Below are 27330 nucleotides of genomic sequence, written 5' to 3'. Positions count from 1 at the left end.
GCAAGCGACACAAGGAAGTGACTCACCCCTGCCTTTTGCTGATTGGCTGACGTAAGTGCCGCACACCTCAGCGACGGATACACGCCTTCTCACCGATGACAGACTGTTTATACACTTACCAAACCAGAGTAGGTGACCACACAGGTTTTTTTTCATTATTCATTACCAACGAACATCCTTACACAGACAATTTCAAACCATAACATGAGCAAGGGCAAGTCAGGGTGATGATTATTTGGCATTCTAGTAATTCTCATTCAAAAAAGTAGCTGCCAAATGCAAATATGAAATTATTTCAAATCTACCCCAACAAATGTGGAATGTGGAAGGTTGTTGTCTTGCATTATATTGGCATGCAAACCGTTTGTTTCAAAACTTTTACATTTTTTAAATAATAACAATAATAATAAGTATTATTAATATGTATTGTGTTATTTTGTGAGTAATTTTTTTTATATACTTATTTTATTATTTATTTTTATATACTTATTTAATTATTACTTAGCTGTGTATTAGCACGCTTTTGCACAACAGCACAAAATGAGGCATGAAATGTTCCAGGATTAACATGATGGGTCCACGGAGGATGCTAAATTTGAACATTCTAAGAATCTGCAACCCAACAGATTAGCGACAGATAAGAGTCCCTTACACCCACCTGTCCCCTGTGTATTCAAAAAAGCCAAAGCGGCTCATCTTACATGTTGCCGTCCGCGGCGGTTCACAGGTGTGACTGACTCATCTTGCAATGGCTAACCTCAACTCACAATAAAACAATTCAAAATAATATTCAGTGTTTGAAGTACAATGCCATTTACAACTTCCTTCTTGCCCATCATGTAATCTGTTTATGCGATAACTAAAATCTAAAATGGGCAGTGTTGGTAACCTGCTTACACTTTGTAGTTTTTATTTTAACTCATTCACTGTCATTGATGGCTGGCCTATTCTCCATTTGAGCTGTCAAAATTAATCGATAAGAAATCGATTATCAAATGAATCGACAACCATTTTAACTCATTCACTGCCATTGACGGCTATAGACGTCAAAAATTCATTTGAACTATTTCTATTAGTTTAACATTTTTTTCCACTTTTGTTAACAAGAGTATGAAAACATAGAAAAAAAAATTCTAGGTTTTCATACTTTTGTTAACAAAAGTGGGAAAAAATTTTTAACTAATAGAAATAGTTCAAATGAATTTTTGACGTCTATAGCCGTCAATGGCAGTGAATGAGTTAAGGAATGTCTATTTATTTATTTATTTATTTTTTAATGTGCATACTGTGAGTGCGCTGTCGGCACCAACAGCTAAACAAATAGCATTGGACAAGGACAAGGCAGTTATGCAATGTTTGAATTCCTTTTTAAGATAAAACAATAATCTCACATCTGCACACGTTTCCATGGAGAACATGCACATACGCGCGCGCGCGCACACACACACACACACACACTGACCACACGCTTCTCAGGAATCCTCATTGAATTTCTTTCTCAACTCATAAACAATAATAACTGTCGTGACACCGTGACATTGAATGGATCAATAATGAGAACAAATACGCAGGATAACTGAATGCTCAAAACCAATGGTGATGAATAGGACAAACACGCGCACACACTCACGCGCGCACACACACACGCACACAGGCCCCTCACCTCGCCATAGAGTTCAGCTGCTCAACTATGCCATTTCCCACAATAACACCTCGTGGCTGTGTCCACTCGGGCGGCCGGGCTGAAGCGAGGCTGAGCACCTCTTCTGCTTTTAGGTACGAACCTCATCACAACATCATCATCATCATCATCATCATCATCATCATCATCATCATCATCATCATCATCATCATCGTCAACTTTTCTGCTACAGCAGCCCGTGCTTTAGAAAGCTTAAGCCTACTATTGAAAAGGCCTGTCACACACAGCGTAGTCTCGCTGTTTTGTTTTTGTTTTTTTCGGACTAAATGTCATTCATGTTTAAGATGACACGTGTCTCGTTTGGAAGGAAGGCAGAAACGTGGGAATGTGCTGAATTAGGGTTTGTCGGCAGCAACATCTATCGTCTATGGTGTTTTGCATTGTTTCTTAGCACTAAGCTAACAGACTTTCCGAAGGTGCGGTCATATAAGGTTGTTTTGAGTTACAGTCTATTTATTTATTTATGTTTAGTTTCGGTATAAACTTCAACAGCAAGTGGCAATAAATAGCTTGACGCTTCCTCTCTTCAATATCTGCCAAACTGCTGCTTGTTGTTGAGTTTAATTCCACCTTCGAGCACTCATCTCACATTTTGTTTTGTAAAGGTGCTTTTTAACATTTTATTTAATAATCATTTAGTTCCATGTGTGGTGACATTTCCTGATTTTATTGCCAAATATTTAATTTAATATAATTTTTAATGATTCAATATAATTATTTATTTTAAATAGAAAAAAAAACATAGTCATTGTATGTTGCAGGTATATTGAAATTGGGATGTTTTTTTGTTGTTGTTTGTTTTTAAGAGGAAAACAGAAAATACCTGTAATAAATAACAGTAAGGCACAGTGTAATACTGTAAATAGTGGAGTCATCAATATTTTTAAAGTAAAAAAGAAAAGAAAATAAGACACAATATAGATTAATGTTTAGATTAGATTTACATGATATTAGACTATCTCTTTTTTTTTTCATTGTAATTTTGTATTTATTTATTGGCTTTTTTATTTTATTTTACATTTCTTGTACTTATCTGAGGTCAGCAGCAGCTTAAGCAGGTAAGCCTAGACTTTTTAGTTGGTTAATGGATTTACATTTACATGCATTTAATGGCCTTTTTATTTAACCAATGATTGTTTGCCTTTTTATCTCCTGAAAATCTTTCAACAAAAAAAAGTCTGAAAAAAATATTAATCCATTAAATAAAAATAAATAAATGTTTTAAATAGGTTCATTACATAATACCATTGATATATTTAATAATTTAATCAATTCTTTTTGACTTTTTTTTAATGTATCTAAACTGCAGGATACTTGCCAGCAGTAGGAAACAACTGGGAACATGTGGTGCAAAGTTATCAACTTCCTGCTCCTTTTGGGGTGAGTGTTATTAACTCATTCACTGCCATTGACGGCTAAAAACGTCAAAAATATATTTGAACTATTTCTATTAGTTTAACATTTTTCCCCTCTTTTGTTAACAAGAGTATAAAAAGCTATAAAAAAAAATTATTGTACATTTAGAACAGATATAAAATTTGCGATTAATCGTGAGTTAACTAGTGAAGTCATACGATTAATTACAATAAAAAAATGTAATTGCCTGTCGCCTCAAATTTGTAATAATCTTTTCTTCTTTTTTTTTATTCATTCGTTGCCATTGACGGCTATAAACGTCGAAAATTAATTTGAACTAATTTGTATTAGTTAAAAAAAAATTCCACTTTTGTTAACAAGAGTATGAAAACCTAGACGTTTTTTTCATTGTACATTTAGAACAGATATAAAATTTGTAATTAATCGTGAGTTAACTAGTGAAGTCATACGATTATTTACAATAAAAAATGTTTAATTGCCTGTCGCCCCAAATTTTTTATAATCTTTTCTTCTTCTTTTTTTAATTAATTCGCTGCCATTGACGGCTATAAACGTCGAAAATTCATTTGAACTAATTTCTATTAGTTTAAATTTTTTTAACCTAGAATTTTTTTCCATTGTACATTTAGAACAGATATAAAATTTGCAATTAATCATGAGTTAACTAGTGAAGTCATACGATTAATCACAATTGAAAAAAATGATTGCCTGTCGCCCTTCATTTTTTATAATTTTTAAAAAATGAATTTATGGCAGTGAATGAGTTAAAGACTGTACTTTAATTTGTAGGCCAAAATACATTTGCTGTCTCTGAGGTGAGCTCTTGAACAAACAGCCAAATGTGGTATTGTTTTGGACTATATGTCAAATTCTTCTCCAGTTAACCATCACCTACAGTAATTGCGGTGAATCCACAATTTCACCTATTATTCACGGGGATGTACTTAAAATGGTCTCTCTTGTGGTAGTGTCTCTCATTTGACCTGGGGCGCAATCCAGCGACCGGACTACGATGACACGGACACCCCGGAGTTCTTCAACCCGTCCTGGATGGCGAGCATCCCTGATGAGCGGCCCCTGTCCGAGATCACCATGCCTGGCACCCATAACACCATGGCTCTTTACGGCGGCGTCTACGCCGAGTGCCAGACGTGGAGCCTGGGTTTGCAGCTGCGCGCCGGCGTCCGCTTCCTGGACGTACGCGTGCGCCACGTGGAGGGCAACCTCACCATCCACCACGGGGTGGTGTACCAGCACGCCCACTTCGGCCACGTGCTGGAGGGAGTGCGAGACTTCCTGGACAGTTACCCCGGCGAGACGGTGCTGATGCGCGTCAAGGAGGAGCTGAGTGAAAGCGATAATATCTACGGGGCTGTGATGGAGTACATACGGCGCTATGCCCGGTGGGAGATGTTGTGGCATAGCCGCCTGGTGCCCACCATGGGCCAGGCGCGAGGTAAGCTCGTCATCCTGCAGGACTTCTTTGGGCCAGATTTAGGGATGCGCTACAAGTCTATGGACATTGCTGACGACTGGAAGGTAAGATGAAATTTCCTTTATTGAAAGACACTAGCATTGTGCTTTTGAAATTCTTTCTTTCTTCATTCTTTCTAAAATGCCACAAAATGCTGCCAAGATAGGAAAGTGTCAAACCATTTTAGGATCCATTTCCACGGGTACTTTAATGACAAAAAAAATGAAAAAGGTGATGCTAAATTACTAAATGTATTTGAAGTAGGGGTGTCAGGCGATTACAATTTTTCATCATAATTAATCGCATGACTTCAATAGTTAACTCAAGATTAATCGCAAATTTTATATCTGTACAATGAAAGTTTTCATACTCTTGTTTACATAAAAATGAAACAAATGTTAAACTAATAGAAATATGGCTGCATATTTTAGTCATTGATAAAGTAATTTCATAATAATTCATAAAATGTTGTTAAAATTAATGTGTGATATTAATTTGTGTTGGTCATTTTTCTGCCACTAGATGGCATAATTGCATATGTAAGACATTGGTGACAGCTCAGTGCATTTTTTTCCTTTTCATATTAAGAGCTATCTAATCTTTAATATGAAATAACTTGTAAAATTCTGCACATTTTCAAAATTGGAAAATACAACTTGACCCCAGTCTCCACAAATATATGCATTATTATGAAATGCATTACTGCTCAATTTTGACGTGGACGTGTCTGCTGCGTTGCTACTGGAATTCCCTCCTGAGGGCCAATCATTAATCGCGCATTGAAAAAATCTGTGGCATTAAAGGAACTTCTCAAAATGAACGCACTCATTTTGACACCCCTAATTTTAAGTAATTTAGGCATTGTATTCTTGAAGGTTCCCACGCTCCTGCATGTGGAGGAGAAGTGGCAGAGTGTCTACGAGCACCTCGAGATGGCGCCCACGGGGAATAAGGACCAGATCTCCCTCACGTACAGCAGCGGCGCCGGCGTCTTTGCCGTCCCGATGGCTGTCGCACAACGTGTCAATCCTCAGCTGTATGGCTACTTGAAGGCCAAGACCGACCTGAACCAACGCTTTGGGATCATCTGCATGGACTTCCCTGCTGCTCCCATGATTCAAACCATCATTGACTTCCAGCTTAAAGCAGGAACGGGGAAAATGATCCAGCCCGTCGTGCAATTCGAATAACAAATAAAACATCTATTAAAAAGCCCCTAATAGGAAAAAGGTTCCCATCCTGTTTTGAACAACGGTTGGTGCTTAAATCATTATTATAGCAATGATCATTGTGAACTTGACTGAAACAGCTCAGTTTGGTTCACTTCACTTAACACGTCACTTTAATTGTTAAAACAGCAAAATGTGAACATTCTAAACGGTATTAATCTTGTGTTTTGAGCCAATAAAGCAATAAATGCATTATGTTCATGTGGCTTTTATTTGTTTGACCTGTGATTATTTTTTAGTAGATTGTAAATGTTGGAAATGGTGTCATATTTCCCCCCCTATGCTCCATTCATAGCATATCATAAATACTATACAACATAACAACAAATCTTTAAAAAAAAAAACTGTTAACTATCAACAACAACAAATCCCTGCATTTAAATGAATTCATGACCAGTAAACCATGTGGCTGAATTAAATAAATAAATAAATCCCCAAATACAGTTCGTACACATGGAATCAAGTGCAATGACATGTTGTGATCACAAGGTGTCACCCTTAAACTTGTATTCTAGGAGGTTTTCAGGACCAGCGCTGCAATTTGAATCTTGTACATTAGTAGCAAACGTCCTATACTGTTTACATGAATATCCACATTTTGAACTCGTTGTATAAACATTACTGTGACATAATTTGACTAGCTTCATTACTTACTATACTGTACGCCAAAATGCAGCAAAATCTTAATCTCTTGCCATTTAGATTACATTGAATCCCTTTGAATTCCTCCTTTGTATTTGTTTTTACTTTGTTGATTGTTCTATATAATTAAAGTGAGTATAAGGTGGATATGAAATGTCCACGCACTCGTGATAGAAAAAAAAGACAAAATAAATAAATTTATATATATATATATATATATATATATATATGTATATATATATATATATCAAATTTGAATGGATTCTATCTTTACCCAAGCCTTTGCTCCTGTATTTTTTTCCGTAACCGTTGCCTTTTAAAAATAAATAAAATACAAAATAAAATACGGCTGTCAAAACACGGGGCGTGGCTGACAAGTACATCATCGCGACGATTTTCAAAAGAAAGTCCCCCGAGGTTATCCATTCCATTCGCTTGATTCATTCATAAAGTGGGCGTGGCTTGGTTCGGCGTGTGCACGCGCCCGCGTGTGTGTGCGCGCGCGCGCGCGCTCCTGCCTGGCTCTCAGCGGCGGCCATGTTGGAATGTTGGATGTGGACGGGGGCGAGCAGGGGGAAGCAGGAACGGCCGAGCGGGCTGCGAGCGAAGGGGGGGGAGAGGGAGACACACAAGAGGGGGACGAGATTGGAGCGAGACGGGAGAAAGATCGGAGCGATACAAACGCCGCCGACAAGTACTTTGGGCTCCCGCGGTTCGCCCAGCGGGTTTTCCAGCAACTTCTGCCGGCTTTTAAAGTCAACAGAATCCTTTAAGAGAACGTAAGTAAACATTTTTGGCTTTATTTATCGGGGAGGTGTTACTTAACTGTACTACAGTACTTCTGGAGCGAAAAAGGAAATGATGGGGTGCGTCGGCTCACGGTTTCAACACTCAAGTGTTTTGCCACATTGTCACCGTATTGAAGTGTTAAATATAAGTGGAATTTATGTTTAACGGCAACAGAGTTGGGCGCAAGAACCGTTGGCCTCACAAAAGTCACATGGAGTAACGTTACCTCCACTCTGACTGGATTAACCCACTTTTGTTCTCCCAAATCTCCCCCCAGGTGCTTATTTGGTCCCGAAGTGAAGCACTGTAGTCTATTAAGACTGAGACTTATAAAAGGCCACTCTTTAACATTTAAAGGGAGGCCTTTTATAAGTTGCATACTTAATTTGTTTTCAAGTTTAAACAACTTTAGAATCCCACCAACGAAATGGACTCAAATGGACTACTTTTTCATCAAACAGAAGCAAATTATGTGTGTAAAATTTAATAAGTATAAGCCATATCTTTTATAGATGATTCCAATAATATAAGTGTAATTTTCCTGTGATAATTAATCTTTAAAACTGGTGTAAATGTATCGGTTTTTTTTGCCAACTCCCTCATAATTAAATAGGGTAGATTTTTGGCGTGACCTTTTTGTTAAATCCAAATTTCAAACTTTAATAATCTCTTTAATCTATTATCAAAAGGTTGACATCAGAAACTGACAATGTATAATAATGATTAAAAAAAAATAGTAACAAAGTAAAAAATAATTAATAAAATGGCATTCAAAACATGCAAGAAAAAAACAAATTACGAGCTGAGAAGGAACAAACATGCCATACGTTTTAAAAATACAGTACACAATAATAAATAGCATAGTAAAGAGACATTGGAGTTGATGAAATTAGTGTTGGAAGCGACAGGAAATTTGAGCCATCTAAATAACATCACAAGCAAACGTGCCTGTGGCGGGTTCAAAAAAATATGGTGCAAATCAATTTGCATCGTATTTGGCAGAGTCACAGAGAAAATCTATAATTCAAGTAAAAATAGGGATTTGAAGCAATATCTCACTCGCCTTAAATGTTTTTGACGGTCAATTGTCAACAGTCGATTTATCATCACGTGAAGCCGATTTTTTTTAAGCACTCATTGGAGTGATTATTTGAAATTAGCAGCAGTGTCACATGAGAGATGTGCTGTGTGTAGTTGTGCACCATTTGCCTCTACTTCATATTCCAGATGCGAGCAAATGCTAATGAACTGCAGCATCCACTCGTGATGCAGCCTCTGAGCACCAGTAAGACTTCTCGGCCCTTATGTGTGCATAATTCTTTTTACATGGCCTGTGAGCCGCACTACTGAAGAAATGCTGCGTTAATGCTGAATGTAACACTTTGGCTCAAGTTGCCACTGTGAGTGCACCTCTCAGGTGATTTGCATCGTGGTTCTTCATATAAGCAGATTGGTAATGATCGTTGTCTTGTTAAATGAATGGACGCTAAGCAATTCACAGTGAAAGGTCAAAGATAATCAGGTTTTTTTGGGGGGGAGGAGGGGTTCAAAACAAGGCAATCATGGAAATAAATCAGTGCCGGGCTCACATTGTCACTAGGGTGTGCCCAAAAATCGATTCTCATAAGAATCGAGATTCTCATTTAGTTTGATTCAGAATTGATTTTAAATGTCTCAAAATCTATTTTATTTAAATTATTTTATACTGTCTTGCCTTTGTTTGTGTGTGCCTTTATTGGGAGCGCTGTTCATGTTGTACTCTATTTGGCCATGTAGGGGCAGTGTGGTTCCACGCGGTCTGATACACTGTTAAGTTGTAGCCACAGTAGAGAGTAGAAGGAAAAAGTCACAATCAAGTTGTTCCAATAAAAGGTTTTTTTTTTTTTTGCAGCGTGGAGCCGTTCTTTTGAGTGATAAAAGTTCCGCGAGTAACGCGCTAATTAGCATTAGCGAGTCAGGCTGGAGTAGATCAATACGATTCCTTGCACATTTATAAATTAAAGCAAAAATCATTGTCAATCAAATCATTTTGAATAAAAAAACCCCGTTCATAATCGAAAATCGATTATGAATCGAATCGCAGACCCCAAAATTTTGTAATAGTAAAAAAATAACAAAAAACTGACAACATGTATGGTGGTGATTTTTGTGAAAGATTATTTTCAAAGTATAAAAAGAATGAACCACTAAATCACCCCTCCCCCCCCAAAAAAAGAAAACAGTCGACAAATTTTGATATGAATTCTCTCGGCAGTGTTGTATGACTTTAGAGGGTATTTTTCACCCTATATTTGGTTTGAATTCCAAAGCAACCTTGGGGTGTTTGACTTCTCTCATTCACAATTTTCAGTTTCTAAAAAAATATATACAAAAAAAGTAAAGCTACTCACTCTTTAAAGATGCCAAAGCAATAGATAAGCGGGATCAGGAAATAGTTTGGTGATGAGCTTCTCCGGTCCGATCTTTTGATGTTTGTGTCATATGATGATAAAGTTTTTTTTTGTTTTTGTTTTTCACAATTCGTGGTCAAATTTCAAAATTTACCACCTCAGGGATGTTGCACAAATGTATCATCAAGGCTTTATCATTTGAGGCCAATCCAGATTAGGATTGTTGGTAAAAGTTTTATAGTAAGCGTCTGTAATGCATTCCGCACTGCCGAAACTGATTTGACTCTTTTCATGTGGTTGGCTACAGCTGGCTAATACAGGCGTGTCCGTGGTGTGTGTGTGTGTGTGTGTGTGTAAATTGCAGAGCGGTGCTTGTATTTATAGAAACACTTGACTACTCTGAAAGATCCTACAGTCAACCCCCGCAGAAAACTCTTGTCACAGTTGTCTGCTTCTTACCACCTCAGTTTCTTGCATTATATTCGTTTTTTGTGTTGTTGTTTTTTGCCACTGTTTGCAAAGTAATTGAGAGAAACGGTAACAAAGGCGGCAGTCTAGTGTCACCGTCTGGCATGACAATTTTATTGTTTGGAAGTCAGCCATTATTTTTGCGTTGTACCCCTCCTCCTTATTCCCTTTTGATGGGACGTAATCCATTCCACGACTCTTGTCGTAGGGTTAGCTAACCCTACCCCTGCCCATGTTAGCTTATTGAGTTGTCGCACTCAATAAATAAGCCTTCCGATGAAGGGGCTGTGAGGTACTTTGTGCAAAACGATGTTCTCAAGCTGTAAAAGTGCTTCATAAAGTGTGTGGATGAACTCGCGTAGACTGCAATCTGCCACAATGGCAGGAAATGACATCATCGCTAATGACCCGTCCCTCCTTGGGGGCATGCACATAGCCCGGACGTGTGCACGAAAACACACACTCTGCAGTCGACATCCCATTCTGCAGAATAACGCCAGATTTTTTCCAAACCCAACTTTAAACATTTATGCAAACTTCTTTGATCCTCACACAAGTCCCTTTACTGGCAATTTGAAGACAGGCATAAAGACAAATTGGTCCCCTGGCCTGGATCGTGCACACACAGACGAGATGTAGTCAAGTCATGAAGGTCAGTGCCGCTGCATGTCAGCTCATGATGAATGGCGCTGGAACGTGGTGATTCCCTCTAGTGTGGACACCAAAAAAAAAGGAAAAAAAAGAATCCAGACTCAACGGGAATAATAGGACATCGTAATACCGGCCGCGGTATTGCAAAAACATGGAGCCGCACATCTTGTAAAGTAGTTGTCTTCTCTTCGCGTGTGCGCGAGATGGAGAGAGCAGTCGGCGTAATTACACGTCCACCAAAGAAAGAAGTCATTGTCATAAAGACGGGAAGAGAAGTGTGCCGGGGGTGAAGTCAAATGGTAGGAAAAAGAGAAATACAAGACATGGAGTGGAAAAGGGTCCGCATATGTAAAATCACTTGCAGCTGTCTGATTTTCTAAATAAGAATTAAAGGAACTTTGGGCCTTTTTTTTTTTTTTTTTGACAGGATGTTGATGTTTTCGCTCTGTAAAAAAATGTTTGTCTAAGTGTTCCTGCTGTCTGGTGGCCTACGTAGGCTAAAAATCTCAGGATGCATCCCAGACGCGCAGGGAACGTACGTACTCATTGAAACATTGACACATTGCGGCATTGTCTCTGCAGAGACGGAAAATAAAGTCAAAACAAAAATGGAGAAATCAATGAATTCAAATTAGCCTCGTTTAGGGAGCGGCAACGTAAGATGGCTGCCGCGCAGACCAATATTCCTTGCGAATAGAGCGTGCGCTGAACACAAACCAAAGTTTGGCCGATCATATGACCTCATCACGCTCCCCACCAACACGCACGCACACACACACACACCCTGTCATAATAGAGACCATCTTCAGTGGAACACCTGGATGCTAGCCAGCGTTATGACATCACAGTCGCACGTTTCGCGTCTGCGGAGACTTAACTGGTGTTACCACCGCTGAGGTCAGGCATGGGTAAAATACCGCTGTGTCTGTGTGTGCGCGCGTCTGGCTGCATGATGAGTCACCCGCAAACGCTGCCCTTTTTACACAAAGGTTCATTGAGCAGCGGTCTTCATTCTTCGAGCTGCCTCCAACCCATTTGAACGTGATGATTTTCAACTATGCGCAGGCGGGGAAAGGCGTCGAATAAACAACATTTTTGGATCGTTCGGGACCCCGATTGAAATCACCTTGCCACTAGAGGGCAATGTTACTACATGGGCCTTGGAATCCGGGTGAACTGAGACGGCATGACGTGGGATGGGTGCGAGTGTGTGACATCTTGGCCTACTAATCCGACGGCCTATTAATCTGCTTTACTCTTGAGCAACTCCGGTCTTGCCTTGCGGCCGGTTTGCCAGTTTTGTGTTTGACAGCGAGGGGATTGTCTGTCTCATTCACTTACCAACTATATAGATACTATAGTAATAGAGTTGCGACATGCACTGTGTTTCCGCAAATGGTGCCAAGTGCCTCTAATAGATGCTGTGCCGTATTTAGTGTGTCGTCAACTTATGACTGATAAAAGCCTCTCTTAACTCATTCACTGCCATTGACGACTATAGACGTCAAAAATTCATGTGAACTATTTCTATTAGTTAAAAAAAAAATTCAATTAATTTCATTTTTTATGAAAACCTATATTTTTTATTGTACATTAATAACAGATATAAAATTATCATCTGATTATTTACGATTAAACGCTCCTTAATTTTTATATATATTTTTAAAATTAGACCCGTCAGGCGATTAATTTTTTTAAAATTGTAATTAATCACGACTTCACTAGTAAACTAACGATTAATCACAAATTTTATATCTGTTATAAATTAAAAATTCTTTAGGTTTTCATACCCTTGTTAGCAAAAGTGGATTTTTTTTTTACTATTAGAAATAGTTCAAATTAATTTTTGACGTCTATAGCCGTCAATGGCACTGAATGACTTTTTTGGGGGGATATACAGTTTTACAGTACACAGTATAATGTTGAACCTTGGTGATTATTTTCTCAAAATGTCAGCAACAGTTAGCACATCTGTCTCACATGTTGTGGGTTCAAATCTCGGGTCGGGTCTTCCTGTGGAGAGTTTTTGCATGTTCTCCCCATGCTTGCTTGGGTATTCTCCGGATACTCTGGACAGCTTCCTCCCACATTTGTTCATTGAAGACAAGTTATCCAACGGTGTGAAATGCTTATCTAATCATGCCCTGCAAATGGCTGGCAGTCAGTCCAAGGTGGAACCAGAATAGATTGCTTCAGCTCAATGGTGATTCTACTGAGCAAAATGGTTCTTTAGTCTGACTGTAGCTATTTAATCAATGTATGTTTTAAAAAAAGCCAAATTTGGATCAGGCCACAAATATATATATTTTTTTTACAAAGAAAATGTCAGATTATACAATATTATTGCAATACTTTTGTCGACTTCATCTTGTGCCACGATGACCTACATTTACTTCATAAATAATCTCTTATTTTGCATATCTATGTTGTGATGAAACAATTCTTTGCGGTGGTAAAAACAAAAAAAATCGAGATAGGCAGTCAAGTGAACAGCAGGCGCGTCACTCCATTCAGTCGAGCAACCGAGAATGTCACATTATGACTAATGGAGGAGCCCCTCGGGTGGTGTTTGTGTCAGAGAGGCGGAAGAGCCAAAGGCAAAATACACACGCGCGCGCACACACATTCTCCAGCTCCAGCCTGTTTTCGCAAGGATTTAGTAGATTTTTATACTGTACAAATGCAGCACATTGTCAACGTTGGCGGGATTGCAGTGAATATTGCTTGACATGTAAATATCACATCGATAACTATACAGTATAACAAGTTAAGTACTTTTGAGTCTCATTTGTTTTGTGTTTATATTCCTATTAGTTAACCTTTTAAAATATTTGATTAAGATCCATTTGATTTTATTTTTATTTTTATGACACATCAAGCAAACGTACATACAAAAAGAAATATGTCTGCTATTTTTGTCTATTATGTCTATATTTGTACGGTAGTTGGAACCAGGGCTGGATGATAACAGGAAAAATAAATCACGATTATTTTTGATTGACATTGAAATCCCGATTAATAAAATGGTTATTCATTGATTGAAACTTTACATATAATATTTTTTCAACTGCTAAAACTCAACTACTCCAAACTTTGATCATAGCCTTACGCCCGTTCATCTCTTCACGTTATTCTTGAACACGATTCTTTTTGTCAAGTATAACAATATAAATATTAAATTCAAGCCTCTTGCATTTTAGTCTTCATTTTCAAATGAAAGCATTACATTAGTAGCCTCTTTATCATATTTATTTCATCTTATGTTATTTTCACACGTCTGGGGACTTAGTGGGCTAACCTGGCACCTTAGGGATTGTATTTTGTGCTGTCATGTGGAAAGTTGCAATCGTATTTTATTAAGATAACTTGTTTTTCACAAATTGGGACGAACAGGCTGAAAGAGCCAGGCTGCCTGAGATTGCATCTCCGTGTATCTCTCGCCGGGAGTGTCGTAGAGCCACAAAAGTCACCCTGAATACTCTTACTAGCACCAACCCTATATGATGAAAAGCATGTAAGGATTGGACAAACAGAAATTAATTTAGGGGCGGGGAGGCAATCTCAGGCAGGCTAAAAAAAAATGGCTGCCTGAGCTTGCATCCCCATGTGACTCTAGTCGGGAGGGTCATAGAGCTACAAAACTCACCCTGAATGCTCTTACTAGTCCCCTCGGTATCCACTGAAAAGCATGTGTGGATTGGAGTCATTGGACAAACAGAAATTAATTTGGGGTGACGCAATCTCAGGCAGGCTTATAAAAACGGGCTGGCCGGCATTGCATCCCCGTGTATCTGTGGTAAGGAGGGTCAGAGAGCCACAAAACTCACCCTGGAACCCAGGCTAACGCAATAGTAAAGTCAAAATGACAGTATACATGTTTATGAAAATGGTTTCATTTAAAGCTGCTCAATCTTTTTGCGTAATTTCTCACAAAAAATCTTGAACTTTCAGTCATCTGGTGTCATTCTTCACCTCCGTCACGTTGCAATTTCTCTTGCCTCCCACTTCTGTCAACTCACTGTGACTCGTACATCTGGCTGCCTCTCTCTCTCTCTCTCTCTCCCTCTCTCTCTCCCTTTTCCACTTCATCCTTCTCCTGCTGGACAAAGATTCCCCCTCCCCCTTCTTCCTCCTCCACTCGCTCATCTCCCTCCCCCCTTTTGGGCTCCCCCCTCTCTCTCTGTCTCTCTCTCTCTCTCTCTCTCCTTCACTCTCCTCCTCTTCCCCACTCGTGTGTAGTTGTAGTAGTTGTAGCGCGGGATTAGGAAGGAAAGGGAAGGCCGGTTTGTAAACTGACACAGTGACCACAGAAGCTCGGCTGGGATTTGGGCTTTCCCAGTATAGCCTCCTTTCATTTGTTTGGTTGGGGGAATCTTGTTCTTCTTTTTCCTCTTTTTTTTTTGGACTTTAGATGGAGGGATTATACCATGGTAAGGCTAGTATGCATGTGTCATGTTATATTTGCGGTGGATGAAGTGTCCAGTTTTTGCAATGTGGGGAAACTGGTACATTCAAATCCATTGTGACGTGAACCGACTTGCTCGAAGTGTGTCACTTGACACGTTTAATTTCAAAAAGCAGCACTCTTGAATTGATTAAAGCGTCCAAGCGTGCCTACAGTCAAAATACAATTTAAAGAGGTGACATAATCCTCTTTCCTATTGATCAAGGGGGTGTGTGTTAATGTCAAGTGTGCACACAAGGAGGCTTGAAGTGCGTGCGCGTGTGTGGGAAGTTGCGTGTGGGGCAGTGGATGTGGATGTTAAATTAGAGGGTTGTGTTGTGCATCCTTAGACTATTCCTGCTTTTGTCTTGTATGCGGGCAATCTGTTTGTTTCTGTTTCTTCTTTATACAGAGAACCCAGCAGTAGTTATTCATTTGCAGGCTGTTATAGTTTATTTAAGGTATAAAAAAAATTCCGCCATGTTGGAATCTAGAGATTTTAATGAATTGCGTTCATATTAACGGATTAACAGAGAAGTGTGTTTTGCTTTTTCTTAGGCTTAATTAAACTATACAAACCAATATTACTCTGCAAACGATCCTGTTTCAAGTGACAAGTAGTCATACTTCAGTTTTCAGCCTCCTCTTTTTAACATTCAGATTTTTCAATACATTTTATGAAGGCGACAGTTTGAGCAATATACTGTACATGACTTCGGCTAATTCATTTGAGAATTAAAGCAACTTAAAAGTCAACCAGCCTCATTGGAACAACACATGAATCGGTTTATTGGCTGAATAAAAAGGTCGGCATCATGAAAAAGAGCTATTTTTCTCTCGCCCTTGATCAGTTTTGAATAAAACATGGTATAATATCAGCCCCGCATGCATTGCTAACCCCAGCTAACACGTTATCGCTGCACCTCAAACCCCACACACGAGTGAGCGTGTGTGCCTTTGCAGATAAAGGCTGACGAGCACTCATGCGTTTACATGACCTTATTATGTTTTATGCATGCAGGGTTTATCTGTGTGGAAGGCATTTTATGTTCGCCATTGATGTCTTAACTTGATCGATCACACAGGAAATGACTTGTGCCATAGAATACATCAACTAAAGATGTGTGCCTGCTCGATGATCAATAAAAAACAGCCTTTCACATTTTACTTCGTAATCATTTCGGAACCGTACTGTAGTTAAAGCCTGATTTGAATTGAGTCGTTAAAATGTCAATTTTTCCAAGTCTTGTCAATAAGTCGCAGCTTGACTTTGCATACGAAAGGCTTGATTTCCACGCGTCCCCGCTGTGTTTTTGGCCGGCAGGTGTGCGCGTTCGTTGCCTTGGGCGCAATGCTGTGCACACGGCATGCTCCAGTAACACTTCTTTGTCCACGGGGTTGTAGACTCAACCCGCACACCTCCTGCTGAGGCGCAACACGAGGCAGCAGGGCGGCAAGTTGGATTGCATACGTAATGTACTGTACAGTGTATGCCCTTAAAAAGTGAAAGAAGCATTTTTTTTTAGCTACAAAGAAGAACGATTTACGTGTGTGTTTGCAGCATTGAGGCAACGCACTTTTCACTGAACTCGGCATCAGAGTGACAGATGGTGTGTTTCTGTCTATCTAAGAGTATATCGAGATGTCATTATGGACACTTAAGAAACATGATGCCATGTCCTCTTTAACTCATTCACTGCCATTGACGGCTATAGACGTCAAAAAATCATTTAAACTATTTTCTATTAGTTAAAAAAACAACACTTTTGTTAACAAGAGACTTTTTTTTTTTTAATTGTACATTTAGAACAGATATAAAATTTGTGATTAATCGTGAGTTAACTATTGAAATCATGTGATTAATTACAATTAAACATTTTAATCGCCTGTCGCCCCAAATTTTTAATAACGTTTTCCTTTTTTTTAAATTAATTTACTGCCATTGACTGCTATAAACGTCAAAAATTCATTTAAATTATTTTCTATTAGTTAAAAAAAAAAACATTTTTGTTAACAAGAGAATAGATTTTTTTAATTGTACATTTAGAACAGATATAAAATTTGTAATTAATCGTGAGTTAACTATTGAAATAATGCGATTAATTACAATTAAACATTTTAATCGCCTGTCGCCCCAAAGTTTTCCTTTTTTTTTTATTCATTTACTGCCATTGACGCTATAAACGTCAAAAATTAATTTAAACTATTTTCTATTAGTTAAAAAAACCCACACTTTTGTTAACAAGAGTATGAAAACCTAGATTTTTTTATCATACATTTAGAATTTTAGAATGATTAATCGTGAGTTAACTAGTGAAATCATGCGATTAATTACAATTACATTTTTTAATCACCTGTCGCCCCTAATTTTTAATAACCCTTTTTTTTTTATGAATTTATAGCAGTGAATGAGTTAAGCTGCTACAAGAATAAAAAAATAAAAAAAAGTAGTTACAAGAATAGCCAGTGCTATGAAATTAAAATCAAATTCCGTCTAATTTCCGTAGGAAAATTAAATTGTAATATTTGAAATATCATCTAATTGTATAATAAGAATGTTGCAACAATAAGGAAGTCACCAACAAACTCATAATTACGACATCTTTCCAACTTTATGCTCATTTGATTTCATCTTGTTACTGTCAGAATTTCGTCTTTTTTCTCCTTATTTTGTCTTTGGGGGTGGTCCTTGATACAAGAACGACAAAGGAAACACTTGATGGGCTGTGAGATGTGCATTAGGAGGAAAATGTGCTAATCATAAAAGTCATACGGTGGGAGATATCGTCGATTGAAGGCCCTCTCTGCCTCCACCATGCTCACATAGACACGCATGCGGACGGCACACGCAACACACGTACACACACACGCACTCGCACACTGGTTTCATATTACAAAGTGTTGGTCGATAAACTATACGACCTGAGTTGGCACTTCCTCTTTGTGGCCTTTCTTTGCATTACATCATCTTTGTTGATGACCCTCTTCTGTCATTTCATCCTCAGCGTGTGTGTGTGTGTGTGTGTGTGTGTGTGTGTGTGTGTGTGTGTGTGTGTGTGTGTGTGTGTGTGTGTGTGTGTGTGTGTGTGTGTGTGTGTGTGTGTGTGTGTGTGTGTGTGTGTGTGTGTGTGTGTGTGTGTGTGTGAGTACTGTATGCCTTGGTAGTATTGTGTAGCCCTGATTGTCTGAAGCACTTATCCTCTTGACCTGACTCGGGATCAGTGACGCCCTAACTCGGTAGTAAGGGCCCAAAAGTGTCTTGGACTTCCTGTGGGAGACCATCTGATGTTGAGGGACTCTATAGACATTCAGATGCTCAATGTCTATAGAAGAGTCTCATGACCTGCCATTTTGTAGTTTACCTTTAGTAATTCAAGTCCAGATGGTCGGTACAAAATTCTTTCCTCCGTTTTTTTTTTTTTTTTTAAATCTAGGGACCTATTGATTATCCTCAATCCATATGTTGTTCTTTCTCACTAGGATATTGATTTTAAAAATTTTTATCATATAAACACAATATTAAGTGACTCTTTTGTGATTAACAAGCTTTTTATTTGCTTCTTTCAGATATCTCCAGGATTGCCTACTACACAGGTGAGTCAACCCCCACTCGTACCTAATTTGATGTTCATTATCATACAGCTGCTTAAGGCTTGTGGGTGAGGTGACCACCAAAGATTTCCCCTGACGGAGAACAGAAGAGGTAATTTGTTTGCGGTGTTAGAGGTCAATGCACTGCGAGTGGCTGTAATTAGAAAGTAGGTTCCTTTCTGGTTGACAAGTTCATCCACAAAGACCCGAAGGTGCAAAGCGAAGTATACCGAGCAGTTGAGCATGTTATTTATGTGGGCTGGCATCAAGTCCATCCATCTGTGTGCTAATACCAAATTCACACCTGCAAAATGGATGATAAAGTCTGCTCGTGCCTTAGCTCAGCTGTGAGGCAGACTTGTAAACAGACTTTTTATTATTATTTTTTTTTTTACTTTGTCCAAACACCATCTCAAAATTATCCCTCTCCAGCCCACAGAAGGTTCTGACGTCACCACCCGGTGGGTAAAAGTGGGAGGGCATAATCATTGAGCAGTCCAATGTTTTGGTAATTAGCATATTCCTCTTGCTCCTCCTCTCGGCTCCCTATTCAACTTTCACCCGTGCCGCGTTTGTCCTTCTTTTCCTCTCATTCTTCCTCGAGACAATGGTCGCCTTCGCCGTCATCCCTGCATCTCTGCTTCTGTCTCTCTCTTTCATTGCACACCGCGGTTGCTAAACAAGAGGACGTCTTTCCATTGGCTGCTCGCTAATTGTCTCCAGTTCCCTCCGAGTGTACGTTGTCCACCGGCCTGGAAAAGTTGGATTTTTTTTTCTTCTTCTGGAAACTGTCATCGCAACAGGAGAAAAAGCTCTATCCAAATTCTCTCCTGAATGATGGTCACGTCACACTTCCACGGCAACGGTGTAACTATGGAGCACAGGCATGGGGTAAGAACAGCCCGATAACAAACAGCGTGCTTGACGTCAGAAAAAAGGGGGCCGCCGTGGGGAGCGAAGAAGAGAACTTTCTGAACTCTCAGGATCTCAGGCTAAAGGACTCAAATGTGACATCGTCAGAACTTGCAACTTTTCAAGGATTTGCTCTGTTGCGCCGTTGGAAGTGGCGGATCTTGTGTGTTCGTTTACATCGCCCCCGCCCGGGACAAAGTGCGGCGTCATGCGTGTTTGTGAGGCCGCCAGCTGCCTGTCTGTGCTCGGCAGTGACGGACACAGCCAGAGACTGACATGTGTTTCCATGGCGACGAGCGGCTGTAGCCCCTTTCCCATATGCTGGGGCCGAGGTAGGGCAGTCATTTCCCTAATAGGCGGACTCAAATAAAATGAACGCCACCTATTAGAGACAATCTTTTGTATGTCGGGGGAGAAGCTAAGTTTATCCTAGATTGTTAGCGGATGAAATTATGAGAGCATTTTCCCTGCATATGCAATTGTAATCATTTTGAGGTTTTTATGAATTCTCTGTTTTCTTCCTCTAACACAAGTCAAGACGCACACATGACGAAAGGAGGCATTCCCAGATGAGTTTAAGTCCAGGAAGTTTGTCAATGTCAGGAAAAATAAACGCCTGTGGTCCATTGTCTTGCTTCGGTCACAGAATGGATGAGCCTTGACCTGGCCCAAATAATCTTAATGTGGGAAATCATTTACTTGTTTTCCAGAATATGACAGACACTTAGCCGCGGCCGTCTCAGCAGGGAAGACCATGGCGACGCCCTACATGGATCCCAACCTCAATCACGCCCTGCTGGACGGCGGCGCCAAGTCGCGGCTCAGCACCGGGGGGTCGGAGCGTACCGCTGCCGGATCCGTGGACAGGGTCCTGAAGGTCTTCCACCATTTCGAGACCAATACAGAACTCAGCAGCTGGTCGTCCAACATCCGATACGGGGATGCTACCGACGTCCGGGTAAGATTCGGACTCTGCTAATTAATGACTAGAACCCGGACAAAATATGGATTTCAATCAATCGAATTAAAAACCAACATACAAACATTTCAGAACCTCAAAATGTTTTGTTGTGCTCGTTTTAAACCGAGGACTCCTGTACGACAAATTACACTACTCAATTTGTTAAGCGGTCTTCCTCCATATCTGGGTCAAAACCCCCCCACCCCTGCCAGATTTTTTTACATGGCATCACACATGCTCCTTTGAGCATTAATGCGCATGTGATGTCTGGCAGCTTGTTTGGGTGCGAACGTCACCTTAAATGTGTTGAAGTTAAAGACAGGCACGATGTGAACCTTCTGTAGCCTAGACTCAATGCTCTCAGTTTAATACAGCTCGTTTACGTTTATTTTGTTCAAGTGAATATAATATCACAAGTTGACGTCCACAGGGAATCATCCAGAAGATCCTGGACATCCACAAGGTGCGATGGACGTCATGCTTTGGCCTGCGTCTCAGCAGCAGCGGCCAACCCAGCGACCAAGTGCACTGGCTTCATCCCGACATGGGCGTGTCGCACGTCCGAGAGAAATACGAACAAGCGCGCCCCAACGAGGAGTGGAGGTAAGTGAATTTTGAGGCGGCGAGTTTAGTTAATAGGCAAGATGCCCCTTTTGTACAATGCACTTTAAAGATTCATCTGTAGCTTCTCTCTGGATGGGGAAAATATGTCGTGTCATTTATATTTTAAACCAAGTAGAGAGAGCTGGAAACGAACACAGCGAAGGAAACAGTATTGCTATACATAGTGTGCCTTTTAATAAACAGGTCCCAAAAAAAAGGGTGGGGACAGCATAATTATTTGGGGCTGTATTTCTTCAGCTGGAACTGGGGCCTTAGAAAAAAAGGACCGAATTATGAACAGTTCAAAATCGCAGACCGTGTCGGCGCACAAGTCTTCATGCTTCTGCTTAGAAACAAACATTGTCAGGAAAAGCCGATGAGAACAGCTTAACTTTATTTGGGGTTGTATGATGGCAGGCATGTGCTGACTCGAGTTTAAATGCAATTTGTTCATTCTGAACGCATCCAAATCCAAGTTATAAGAGGCACAGTTTGACAAAGCCACAGCTCGCTGCCTGAAGCAGTATGCCTGTCGCAAATGGAATCAGTGATTTACTGGAGACGCCTCATGAAAAATCCAGCGGGCCCCGTCTGTTGTAGGGTGGATTGAAAGGCTCGTGGATCACTTTTATTGTGGCGGTCGCCGCTAATGCCATTGTACATTTAGGATCTTTTGCACCGTGGACTTATAAAGAGAGAAGGAAGCAGATGTCACCTTTGTCCGACTAAGTCAACAACTCTTTGCTGCTTGTGTCATGATGTAACCCCTTCTCTCTCACTATGTCATACCCTGTCATTTGCTTTTAGAATTGCATGACGGGCCGAATTAAGTGCTCAAATTGCCCACGGGCCGTAGGTTGCGCACCACTTCTCTAAACAATTACATTTCTTTTCCGCAGGTATGAACTGAGGATCCGATACCTCCCAAAAGGCTTCGTGCAGCAGTTTACGGAAGACAAACCTACACTCAATTACTTCTACCACCAGGTACGGACGCACAAACGATACACACGCATTTCATCTTTCAACATGAGACATATGGCGCTGATTGCAGACTGTGTGTTTGCCTGGAAGTCATCTAGGTCAGTAGGACTGTTTATGTTTGTCAAAGTGCCATTTGTTGCTCGGCGATATATAAATATGTCAGTGTCTTTAAATAAACATATGCGTTTGTTGCTTACATGTGTCATTTGGCACCCAGGTGAAAAATGACTACATGGCACAGACCGGGGATCAAGTGGAGCAAGATGTCACCCTGAAGCTGGGCTGCCTGGAGATCAGGTGAGACGCACGCTGAGAACTCAGCTGTTAACTATTAATTGTTTATATAACGATAACAATACATTTCGGATTAAAAATGTTTTTCTGATTCTGCTTGTTTTTATCCATAGGTAAAAACATTCTTAGATTTTTGGATGCAATCATTTCAATAGTTTAAATTGTTTAATTTGTGATATTATTATTTCAATAATTTAGTTTTAAATTAAAAAAAATAATTATTTGTTGCTACCTTGTGAAAAATGTTTTCTCAACTTTCTTTTAAAATATATATTATTTTAAAATCTTAAATGCTTTCCAAATGTTGATTTCTGTTTTCATTATTTTTTTCCAAAACGCAACAAAAACAAACCCTTATACAGTATTAAGTAGTGCAGTTCAGACTGCTGTCACTATTTACACATCAATCACATGATTTAAACAACTGTGTTAATATTTTTGGATATAGTTCTTGTTTTGGATTCCATTCGAATGTGCAGGTGTAGAAAATTAATTTATTTCCCTCGGGTCCACTGAAAGATCTAGAGCCTGTTGTTTAGCTAGGATGATTTAATGCTTACGCGGATATTCTCTGCTCTGATTTCCAGGAGGTTCTTTAAAGAGATGAGAGGAAACGCCCTGGATAAGAAGTCCAACTATGAGCTACTAGAGTAAGTACTTTTTATGGTTCCGACTTCCAGACCAGCAGTGATCTTCCAACAGCTTCGTCCTCTTGTTAGCATGTTTTGCAACTCAACTCAGCTCAGTTCCATACATTTGTCTTTATTCACGTTCAATATGGCAATTACTCATGATGGCAAAGCGTCTTCAAGCGGCTTCGCTCTCCATGTAGCAATCTGCTGACTGTTAGACGGCTAGCGCTAACAAACCGGGCGGCTTAACGAGGCTGCTTGGCTCCGACTCTAATGAGCTGCCCGATTCTGCCATACTAGCCTTTTCTTTCAAACCCTACGGCCTAATGAGCTCGCCAATGAACAGCCAAAAAGAATGTCCAGTCGGTTTGTATCCTGCTTCCTGCTCATCTCATGTCTTTGTCCTCGTCACAATTTTCTCCTTTGTTATTTTGTCTCAATCTGTCCCTCGTCCCCAATAAGATGTCAGCTTTCTGCCAAGCGGGTCTGGAGGGGGAAGCACTGCAGGCCTGACAGTTGGCCTGTTTAAACATTCCCTAGTTTATCAAAAGTTCTCAAAGCAAACTTTACATTACTTGTTTTTTTATACAGATAAGACCACAAGTAGCTGAACTTTGGAACATCCAAAGTTGAAACAATCTTTTTGTGATGCAGTTTGACTTCCAGGTTTTTCCATTAAAAAATAAAGATTATACATTTGATTCAGATAAAATAGTCACCACCATAAAACCTTTATATATATATATATATATATATATATATATATATATATATATATATATATATATATATATATATATATATATATATATATATATATATATATATATATATTATTATTTTTAATATATATCATTTATTATCCAGTATGGTAACAGCCACATGCTGTTGCTATTTACGAACCAAATTTGTATCCTGAATTTGTCCGCAGTGTATGAAGTAGCATTTTAGCATTTCTCACTGCCATACAAATATACAGAAACGTTAACCACTGTATAATGAGACAAAATAAAATCAAAATAAAGCAAAACTGCACACCTTTTGATGTCTGGGCGACACATAATGGACTAGAAAAATGTGCCCTATGTTGGTAAGCTTCTCTTCTCATTTTAACTGTAGCCATTATGCTAACAGCTACATTTTATTTAGCATTTGCTTGGTAAAATCCATTTGATTGAAGTTGATTTATTAATTATTCATGAATTACTTAAATGTAGATGGATGGAGTCTATGGCAGTGGTGGGCAAACCCCGGCGTCCTGCAGGTTTTGGAGGTTTCCCTGCTGCAACGCAGCTGATTCCAATCAACAGGATCGTTACCAAGCTTATGCAGAGCTTGCTGATGAGCTGATCATATATCAGCTGTGTTGGAGAAGGGAAACATCCAAAACCTGCAGGACTACGGCCCTCGAGGTCCGAGTGTGCCCTCCCTTGGTCTATGGCAATCGCAATTTTTCGCTGATGTCATCATAACAGAGGGGGAAAAAAATCCAAAATAGTACTGTACGACTGTTTGACTTTGCAAGTTAAACCGTTTAGCAAGTGAGTCAGCCTCATCACTTTCTGCTTTCCACTTCCCACATCCACTTATGTAACCGAGCTCGGATCAGATAGCGACATTCAACATTCCTGTGAATATTTACAGCATTCTAAACATTCCCCCTTCTCTCTTGTCGTCTTATCCCCTGTACACAGGAAGGATGTTGGTTTGAGGCGTTTTTTCCCCAAAGACCTTCTGGATTCAGTCAAGGTGAGAAGAAAGCACTACAGTAATCCCCTCCATAGTTGCGTTTCACTAATTATGAATTCACCTATTCCCAAGCTTTCCTTTGTAACGTATCCGCAAGCTATTCCCTGAAAAAGGGATTTATTCGCAATTTTTGTGTTAATGTGAGCTCTGTTTGAAATGATATTTAACACTAGATTGTAGTTTGTAGAGCATAGTTTGTTTGTTTTTTTCAATTCAAACTATACATACATGTGGTTGATCGTCAATTCTGTATGGGGGTTTTTTACTTTACACTGCAGTGGCATATATATATTTACCGTGAGTGGCCTGCTCTATTAAATCAAATATTTGTAACAAGGGTGTCCAATGTCTGACACAGGAGCTCATTTGTGGCCTTGTGGCTTGTTTTTGTTGTCCCCCGGTATGTTCAAAAAAAAAGAAGAAAAGTTTAACCATTAACTCAATTGTGTTTATAGAGCACATTATGTACCGCACTTTGCATGCAGCTGTGGTTGTTTTTAAAGTAAAAAATCTGACGTGTAAAAACAAATACAGTTAATTAATAACATAAACGAATCACTAAAACAATGCCCAGTCTCATGCTGATTCGAAAGCCAAAGAATACATTTACAAATAAATTAACAGACTCTATTATGCCGCAAGTCCGTTTACTGTTTTCTGCGCCAGCTCAAAACTAATAAATTTCATGTTTAAATTTGGAGTTTTTGTGTGCCGGCATAATGGCAGTGTCAGTGATAAATTTACGGCACACTTTTACGGGGAGGGTGTATCGAAGAAAGGCGCAGTGACCCCAAAAGGTCCTGATGTCGGCAGGCGGCGGGGAGACAGATGCTCGTGCACAACCCCCAGGGTCACGTTTAAACCCACTTTCTCTTTCCAACAATGAGGAAGGAAAAGGGGAGGTGTGCGCCTCCTTTCCTAGTCTGTTTATCAAGCCCAGCTGAACGCCCCCCCCCCCCATTCCCTGCCCTTCCCATCAGCTGCCCACTCACTTCTTTACCTCCTCTTCACAAACATGGCAACATAAAGCCTCCCTCCCTTCCTGGAGGCAACCACACGTGCAATCAACATCCATAAATTCTCTGATTGGAATTGAATACAGATGTCAGGGTGGGTGTCGTAGTTTCACAGTATTTGAGTTGTTTTGACTGAAACTGATTAAACACACATTGGCTATAGACATGACAATGGCAATATTCAGACGTGACTTTAAAAAGTGGAGCCTTTCTTGCACGGGGTACACGGGGCATTACATACCGAGTCTGTCATTTTTATTGATGGAGAATGATTGGTGGGGGATATTATATACAAACGCTCAATATATTGATTTTCGTAATTGGCTACTGTTCTGTTTAAATTGCAATTATCCCAACAAGGATATTCCATTCTAAATATTGAAGAGGTGTTACAATTATTGTCCCAAATGTTTTCTGAGCAGTAAAAAAGAAAATAATCACTGATGCTCTGAAATCCAACTTTTGTTTGAATTTTGAGGGATTTTTTTTCCCTCCAGAAAATATACATTCACTGCAAAAACTAAAATCTTAAGTAAGATATAATTTCTTAAATGTAACCTAAATTTGCTTCTTTTGATTTGACAAGTTATTTTTACTTAAAATGAAATTGCCAGGCAAGATCATTATGCTTATTTTAAGATACTTATTATTTAATTATCTTGGCATTGAGTGTTAACAGCCAGTTTTAAGTACTGTGAGGATTAAAACAAGCATTTCCCACATTTTAAGATGACAACTAACCAACATCAAAGGCCCTGAACTGGGGTTTCATAAATTTTCTTATTTTAAGATTTTGCATAATCTAGTAATAAGATAAATGAAGAAAAAAAATACAAGTATGAAAATAACCTCAGTCTTGAAGGTTGTGGGTTCAATTCCTGGCTGGGTCATGACAAAGAAACCTGTTACCTCTCTGCTTGACAAGTCATCCAAGCGTAAAAAAACCAACTAATTTTAAGAAAATTGTTCTATTCATTCCATCTTGAAAAAAGACGACATTACTTGTTTTTAATCTGAAAATAATATTTTCAAGACTGCAGTGGTTGATATGTGCCCAGTATTATTTTCTTATTTTTTAAAATCTTACAGGTAAATTTAAGTAAAATTTTCTTATTCTGTTGGCACATAATTTTGCTTATTTGAAGTAATAATTTTCTTATTTTACTATTTTATTTCTTAAAATTTCTACAGTCCTTTTTGCAGTGTTATTATTTTGTTTCACAAAAGCTGTTGTGAACATCTGCAGTTGTTCGGCATGGATACGAGGTGTGTACGTCCGGGTGTCACAGCTGTCAGATGTGTGGCTGTCTTTGAAAGGATATAAGGGAATGGGAGTCTTTTAATGGGATTATTCTCTTTCTCAATAGACTCCACTTGTCTCACACACACACACACACACACGTGCATAGACACACAAACAAA

The 27330-nt window shown here is 39.3% G+C and overlaps 2 protein-coding genes across 10 annotated transcripts in view; both read left to right on the top strand.

Moving 5' to 3' along the window:
• Positions 1–1693: 1693 nt before the first annotated feature.
• On the top strand, positions 1694–5977 carry LOC147157801 (uncharacterized). Of its 2 annotated transcripts, none has more exons than XM_086063440.1 (4): positions 1694–1776; positions 3012–3082; positions 4048–4618; positions 5429–5977. In XM_086063440.1, exons 2-4 carry the CDS (start codon positions 3045–3047, stop codon positions 5741–5743), a joined length of 924 nt encoding a protein of 307 aa, XP_085919566.1. In that variant the 5' UTR covers positions 1694–1776; positions 3012–3044; the 3' UTR covers positions 5744–5977. The 2 variants fall into 2 exon arrangements, with proteins under 2 accessions (XP_085919566.1, XP_085919567.1); XM_086063441.1 differs by lacking the exon at positions 1694–1776 and adding an exon at positions 1840–2118.
• Positions 5978–7024: 1047 nt separating this feature from the next.
• Positions 7025–27330, top strand: part of ptk2aa (protein tyrosine kinase 2aa) — a 35703-nt gene continuing 15397 nt past the window's right edge. For 2 of the 8 annotated variants that reach the window (XM_086062020.1, XM_086062021.1), the window contains exons 1-7: positions 19814–20001; positions 20380–20627; positions 21061–21233; positions 22133–22220; positions 22435–22514; positions 23099–23161; positions 24838–24892. In XM_086062020.1, the coding sequence (XP_085918146.1) occupies positions 19878–20001; positions 20380–20627; positions 21061–21233; positions 22133–22220; positions 22435–22514; positions 23099–23161; positions 24838–24892 (831 nt within the window). In that variant the 5' untranslated portion in view covers positions 19814–19877. Of the gene's footprint in view, positions 7204–14974; positions 15153–18733; positions 18761–19787; positions 20002–20379; positions 20628–21060; positions 21234–22132; positions 22221–22434; positions 22515–23098; positions 23162–24837; positions 24893–27330 lie in introns of those variants that run through there. The other 6 variants (XM_086062024.1, XM_086062023.1, XM_086062025.1 and 3 more) reach the window with 6 other exon arrangements.

This window comes from Leptonotus elevatus, chromosome 19 (assembly GCF_054856555.1).
Source record: "Leptonotus elevatus isolate MCC_2025b chromosome 19, RoL_Lele_1.0, whole genome shotgun sequence".
NCBI classification, from domain to species: domain Eukaryota; kingdom Metazoa; phylum Chordata; class Actinopteri; order Syngnathiformes; family Syngnathidae; genus Leptonotus; species Leptonotus elevatus.
The sequence above is the reverse complement of the archived record's forward strand: the minus strand, read 5'-3'. Positions and strand labels throughout refer to the sequence as shown.

Coding starts and splice junctions, on each gene's coding strand:
- LOC147157801 (XM_086063440.1), top strand. CDS start 3,045: ATGTGGTGCAAAGTTATCAACTTCCTGCTCCTTTTGGG. Junction 3,083..4,047: donor AACTTCCTGCTCCTTTTGGG/GTGAGTGTTATT, acceptor CTCTTGTGGTAG/TGTCTCTCATTTGACCTGGG. Junction 4,619..5,428: donor ACATTGCTGACGACTGGAAG/GTAAGATGAAAT, acceptor GTATTCTTGAAG/GTTCCCACGCTCCTGCATGT.